The 7,111-nt window shown below is 29.3% G+C and overlaps 1 protein-coding gene across 1 annotated transcript; it reads left to right on the plus strand.

The window, feature by feature from the left end:
• Positions 1 to 1,909: 1,909 nt before the first annotated feature.
• On the plus strand, positions 1,910 to 6,435 carry LOC109812479 (non-specific phospholipase C4). The gene is made up of 4 exons (XM_020376456.3): positions 1,910 to 2,766; positions 4,051 to 4,460; positions 5,545 to 5,715; positions 5,936 to 6,435. The coding sequence occupies exons 1-4, from the start codon at positions 2,141 to 2,143 to the stop codon at positions 6,265 to 6,267; spliced, it is 1,539 nt and encodes a 512-aa protein (XP_020232045.1). The 5' UTR covers positions 1,910 to 2,140; the 3' UTR covers positions 6,268 to 6,435.
• Positions 6,436 to 7,111: the final 676 nt, after the last annotated feature.

Genomic DNA, 7,111 nt, shown 5'->3' on the forward strand with positions numbered 1-7,111 from the left:
AATCAATTAACCGTGAGACAAGGAAAGCAGATTCTCTATCAAATTAGGAAAAAAGAAAAGTAACTAAAGAAAGTAAAATCATACCTATAGTAATAATAGCAAATAATGGTAGCTATAGAAAGCACACACACAAAAAAATCTTACAATTAAGAGATATAAAAAATAAATTAAAATAACTGATTTGATGAACAAATAACATTATAAAGGTTATCGTATGATTTTATGAATTTCATGAATACGTACAGTCAATTAATTAAAAATTAGCTTTTGAGATGGATAAATTATTAATGCCGATTTAATAATATACGAGTTTTTTTTTATTTATATTTTTTATTAAGAAGTTCTAAATCCAACAAATTAGAACCAAGAAAGTGAGTATAATAATAAAGAATTAGAATAAAATCTACGATATTTTATGTTTCAATCTTAGTGTAGTCATCGTAATTTTTATGAATAAAAAAAATTTATATATACTTTTAAGCTTTTAAATTTAAGGTAGATTTATTTTTTATTATTTAAATTTAAAATCGTTATTTTTAATTTTTATATTTTTAAAATATTATTTTAATTTTTTAAGCCATCAATAATATGTCTAAAAACGATAGATTAAGATAATTATACATCATTAATCAAGTTTGATGTAATATTTTCATTAACAAAAATATCTCTATATAGATGTTATACAACAATATTTAACAAATTCCTTAATAAAAGTTAAATATAAAAATTAAAATAATTTATTTTTGAAATTAAAAAAATTAAAAAGACTAATTTTAAATTTAAAAAATTAAAAATAAACTTACTTCAAATTTAAGAAATTAAATATATATTTAAAAAATAACAAAAAAATTATCAACACACCAAGTCATATTTGAGATGAAAGGTGGCCAGGCATAGCAAACGAGAACTGAGAGTGATTCTGACGGTTAGCAATACGAGGCAAGGCATCCTCATTACAACGTATGACTTGGACCCAAAGACCATCCTAGTGGTTACACAACTTCCATATTCCCAACTTAGAATCCACATTTTTTTTCCTCTACTTTTATTACTTTCATACGGTGTTTTAAAACCTGGATTGACCCGGCCGGTCGGACCGGTTGGACCGGAACCGGTAGTCCAGCCGGTCTGAATCTGAAGTTGGATCGGTTATGCAGTCGACCCGTTTCAAACCGGATTGAACCGGTCAATTTTCCGGTTCAACCGGTGAACCGGTGGGTCAAACCGGTTCAACCACTTTTTTTTTTTAATTTTTTTAAGGGACCATAAATCACAAAAATAATAATGAAAATTGAATCTCTTAATGAAAAAACAAGGAATCTTATTAAATATAACAATGACTACTTGTTCTAATATATTTGTTTGCAATATATACAACTTAAATAACTTTTATAGTATATTATTAATTTTAAATTATATATTTAATAATGTAATATCTATGTAAATATTACATATATTATTTTCTGATATTAATTGCAAGTATATTATATATGTACATATTATTTATATTTTTAATTTGTATTAATATACCGTTTAACATGTAATTTTTTTATGTATTTTTTTACAAAATAAAAATAAAAATAAATTTAAATAAGATAGAAAAATTGAAATTTAAAATAAGATATGAATTTATTAAAATTTATAAGTATAAAATATATTTAGTATGAATACTTTTTAATAAAAATAAATAAAAATCGAGTCATGCGGTTCAACTAGTGACCCACCGATTCAACCTTTGACCCACTGACCCAGTACCTTAACCGGTTCGATGACCGGTCCGATTTTTAAAACTATGCTTTCATATCATATCTCACTAAAAATGTAAATACCATATCAATAATTACCCAATTTGAGCCCACCATACCACACACTAAAACATGTAAAATATGCGACAAAGGCATCTTTACCAAATTTTTCTATAGTGGTAGCTAGCTAAACCATGTGCCTAAAAGCTCCAACAAAACCATTATTCAAGGATCTGAAAAATCATCAACATTATCTTTCCAATCTCATTATTAACCACTCTCATCATGTAATCACACATATTATTTCCACCCACTCTCATTTCTAAGCTTCCATTCCCAATTTCCCACCCCATTTCAGAATCGACCAACAATTCAACACGAGACGTATAATCAACATGTCTTCAAGTCCCGGTTCTTACCCCATCAAAACGATCGTCGTTTTGGTTCAAGAAAACCGCTCCTTCGACCACATGTTAGGTTGGATGAAGTCCCTTAACCCGGAAATCGACGGGGTCACCGGTTCAGAGTCGAACCCGGTTTCCACATCGGACCCGAACTCGAACCGGGTTCATTTCAACGACCAGTCCGGTTTTGTTGAACCGGATCCGGGTCACACGGTGGAGGATGTCTATGAACAAGTTTTCGGCGAGCCTTGGAGCGAAGCCTCGGCGGCAAAGAATTTGCCGCCCAGCATGCAAGGCTTCGCGCAAAACTCGGCGAAGCAAGTGAAAGGGTCGACGGCGGAGACGGTGATGAACGGGTACAAACCGGAGGTGTTACCGGTTTTTAGGGAGTTAGTTAAGGAGTTTGCGGTTTGTGATCGGTGGTTCGCGTCGGTTCCCGGTCCGACCCAACCGAACCGGCTTTACGTGCACTCTGCGACGTCGTATGGGTTGACGACTCAAGATACAAAGAAACTAATTGGTGGTTTGCCGCAGAAGACTATATTCGATTCTTTGGACGAAAATGGGTTTAGTTTTGGAATATATTATCAGTACCCGCCATCAACTCTTTTTTATAGGTAAAGACACTTCACTTACATTTTTTACTCTTTTTTTAAAATGTGTTTGAATATGAACTAAAAAATATTTTAAAAAATTGCTTGATTGAAAAATAATTTTAATTTTTAATAGAAAAATTCTCAAAAAATTGTTTTTAATTTGTACCTAATTTTTCTCTTTATCTTTTATTTATCTACATTACTGAAAAATCCTGCAGTATCTTCTCTGTCAATTTTTTTAGCGGATCTATTTTCTTTTTAAGAGTTAGAATATTTAGTTGTATATATTGTGTATGTAATTTTTTAATTAAAAATAAGAAATATTTAAAATTTAATTAACTATGAATAAAATTGAAAAATTAAATTATTTAGTAGTGTATTTTATAATTTAAACATTTCTTCGGTGTATGCTTTCTTAAATATTCCTTTGTCAAATCCTACTAATATGTACACGAAGCATGCTGATTAAAAATTGAAAAGCAAATAATTGTTAATTAATAACTTACATTGAAAATCATTGACAGTACATTAGCATTTTCCTTTTTTTTGTGTGTGCGTATAGTTAAACTCTTACGCATTTATGAAAGAGTGATGGGTACAACAACGGATGGATGTTTGAGAATTAATTCGCTGAGGCTATCATATACAAAACAATATTTTGGATCCAATTCTTATAAAATAAAACAACTCATATTTGAATGAAACACAGACATGACCATGACTCACACATGTTCATTATGTAGATTCCAAAATGTCTATATATTCCCAATGTACTCCTTTTATGTTGACAAAACTGGCGTTTCACTTATTATTGATAGATATAATGTAAATTAATTAACACCCAATGCTTCACAATTGCACTTAAAATAACTTTTATGTTTCTTTCCAAATAGTCATTGAATAAATTAATCACTTTAAGATAATCTTGTCTCCATCAGAATCTTAAGTAGCTAAAGATAAATCATTTCAATTATCAATATACGTGTCTTTTAAGCATATGTGGCTAAAATTTTAATTTTTAAATATGTGTGTATAAAATAATATATACGTTAATCAATTCCTTTTATGAATCTCGATACATTGAAAGACGAGTCTCTAATCGATAGTCTAGTGATTTGTTTGGAGGGAAAATAAAATAGGGAAGAAAGAAAAGATGATTAACATGGATTTCTTTTGTTTAAAAAGTATTTATTATTTTGTGCTCTGTGGCACTAAAAAAATTGTGATTACTATATAGCTTTTATGTTTTTTTTTTTCCCTCGTAAATATTCTGTTAACAAATTAATCTTGTCACGAACAATTCAGAAATCTCAGGAAACTGAAATACGCAGACAACTTCCTACCATTCGATTTAAAGTTCAAGAAGCATTGCGAAGAAGGGAAATTGCCAAACTACGTGGTGATTGAACAAAGATACTTTGACTTGTTGTCACTGCCCGCGAATGATGATCATCCATCTCATGATGTTTCCGAGGGACAAAGATTTGTGAAGGAAGTGTACGAGGCACTAAGAGGTAGTCCACAGTGGAATGAAATCTTGTTTGTGATCACGTACGATGAACATGGTGGCTTTTATGATCACGTGCCAACTCCAGTGGTTGGAGTGCCACGCCCAGATGACATTGCAGGTCCTGAACCAATGAAGTTTCAGTTTGATAGACTTGGTGTAAGGGTTCCTACTATCATTGTTTCTCCATGGATTGAGCCAGGAAAAGGTATATGGTGAATATATGCATATTTGGATGATGTCTCAAAATCAAAATGTATGTCAAGATAAGGGAAAATTAATTTTTTTGATCCCATAAAAGAATATACTACTACATTAAGAAAAGCATATTACATATGAAAATACTAATTAAGTACAAAAGGTTTAATCCAAATAATTTGATATTTATATTCTTTAATAATTACTCATGTCTGATCTTTGTTTGTCTATAAAATTAGAATTGCAAATATTAGTTTATCTCTAAAATGGATGATTTGGTGAGAGTTTGTTTCTCTTAGTTATAAGAAAAAACATATTAATTATATATATGATTGAGAGAACACATATTGAGTGAGTGATTTTTTTTTTAATATACTTGAGCATGCTTAGATATAAGTATATATAAGATTTTTAAGAACCTTTTATCGAAAAATACTTTTTATTTTTGGTAGAAAACTCTAAAAAAAATTTCTAAGTTGTATCTAAACATGTTATATAATATTCTTCTCTCTGTTTTTTTTAATAGTTATTTTGTCAGATTTTGTTATTTTTTTTATTGTTACTTTTCTAAAATTAATAACTTATTAACTTTTTTTTTTTTTTTTACCCTTGATAATTAATGTATGTTTACTGTCTAATGTGTCTATTCGTTTTCTAAAGTATTATTTATTCTCCAACCACCTAAAAGGTATAACAGGAAAATATGTAATAAATACTTTAAAAACTAAAATATTAATAATTGTCGTAATTCTTGTACATAACTTTAAAGACAATGAAAAAAAAAAAAATAGAGGGAGTAGTAAACTAAAATACTTTTCCTTTCCTTTTTGTTAATTTTGTACAATAACAAGTAAAATATTCAAAATGAGAATGGATAATTAACTTAATCAACTTCTTTGAATTAACTTCGATATTCACTCTTTAAGAAAATACAATTCGATCTAAACTCAAAATTTATTTATTGTATATTAATAAAAAATATATATTTAAGTCTAAATTTTTAAAGTAAAAACATGAACTGATGGTGTAATAAGTAACTATATGTTGTTCTTCTGAAAAAAACAAAAAAAGTAACTATGTTGTATTGTATATAGTGTTGCATGAACCTTCAGGGCCATTCCCAACATCACAGTATGAACATTCGTCTATACCAGCGACCGTTAAGAAAATATTCAACCTGCCTCACTTTTTGACAAAGCGTGATGAATGGGCTGGAACACTCGAGGAACTCTTATCTCTAACTACCCCACGAATTGATTGTCCAGGTATCTTAAGATGCTTTTTTATTATCAATAATTATAAGTATTTCACTTTTGAGTTTTATTTATTTCTTGGTTTCAAACTTTCACGAAGAAAGGGTGGAAATATATAGTTCTGGTGTAATATGATTTATATCTGTCTCTAGCTAGCTATTACATATATTAATTACTTACCTAAATATTGCATAAATATTTCCTTTTGATTATTTCTATTATGAATTTCCAGAGAAATTGCCTGAGCCCGTGAAATTGCGAGAGGTTGGTGCTGTAGAAGAGGCACCATTGAGTGAATTTCAGGAAGATTTGATATATATGGCAGCAACTCTAAATGGGGATCATAGTAAGAGTATATACTGCAACAAGCTAACAGAGAACTTAAAAGTTTCAGAGGCAGTTAAATACTGTGAAGGTGCATTTGGAACATTCTTGAATGAGTGTGAGAAAGCAAAGCAAAGTAGAATTGATGGATCTGAAATTGTTCACTGTGCTAGACCGCATTCGGCACCACAATCCAAAACGTTCTTGCACAAGATGTTGTCTTGTATATTGTGTAATTGATAATTAAATATACTTTTAGTCATGATTTCTACATGAATAATAAAGTTTGTGTTTGTCTCCGAAGAGTAAGGACTGAGGAGTTGTTCAAGGATCCGAGCTATGTAATGAAACTCAATGTTTTCGAATTTTTTAATTCAATGAAAACTAGAAAAGTATATTGTGCAAAAAGTTCTTATAAGTATCAACACATTTTAAAAAAAAATTATTAGCAACAAGTCACTTGTATGGAGAAGACATTTAATGTCGGTCAAATTACACTTTCTATAGCGATTCTAGACTTGATATAGAGATAGACAATATAAAAAGTCCAAACTTTTTACGTCTATCAAACATCTAACACAAGATTATGACTTTTCTATGTTAAGTGATTCTAATTTTTCTATACCTGTCATAGTTTGAGTGTCAAATGTGATTTTTTAATACCTTTGACACCCACTTTCTTTGTTAAGTATGATCTTTCACATGATGTTGCACTAATGAGAACATATATTCAAAAAGGGACAGAAAAAGGTATTGTTTGAATGCAATTAAATATTTATTTTTATCTCTTAAAATAATTAGATGTTGATACACATGGATAAATACTATCCATTGATTGATACTTCCTAGGGTTATATAAGTGTATCTCTCTTTAAAGGTTATTATCAATAAATAATATTAATGTTATCCTTATCTTTTTTTAGCTTTCTTGTAGCTTTTAATGGTAGTAATATAGGAGTAGCTTTTAAATAAATGAATAAATATTTTAGATTAATGAAGTTATAGTACAGAGAAATATATTAATAAATAAAATAAGTGTAGTGAGAAATTATAGAGGATTGAGTTAAACTCTAACCCCAACTAG

This window comes from Cajanus cajan, chromosome 3 (genome assembly GCF_000230855.2).
Source record: "Cajanus cajan strain Asha chromosome 3, NIPB_CcT2T_4, whole genome shotgun sequence".
Lineage (NCBI taxonomy): Eukaryota > Viridiplantae > Streptophyta > Magnoliopsida > Fabales > Fabaceae > Cajanus > Cajanus cajan.

Excerpts from the sequence above, each read along its gene's own strand:
- LOC109812479 (XM_020376456.3), top strand. The coding sequence starts at position 2,141 with ATGTCTTCAAGTCCCGGTTCTTACCCCATCAAAACGATCGTCGTTTTG. Across the intron at positions 2,767-4,050 it reads CCATCAACTCTTTTTTATAG|AAATCTCAGGAAACTGAAAT; the intron begins GTAAAGACACTT and ends CGAACAATTCAG. Across the intron at positions 4,461-5,544 it reads ATGGATTGAGCCAGGAAAAG|TGTTGCATGAACCTTCAGGG; the intron begins GTATATGGTGAA and ends TATTGTATATAG.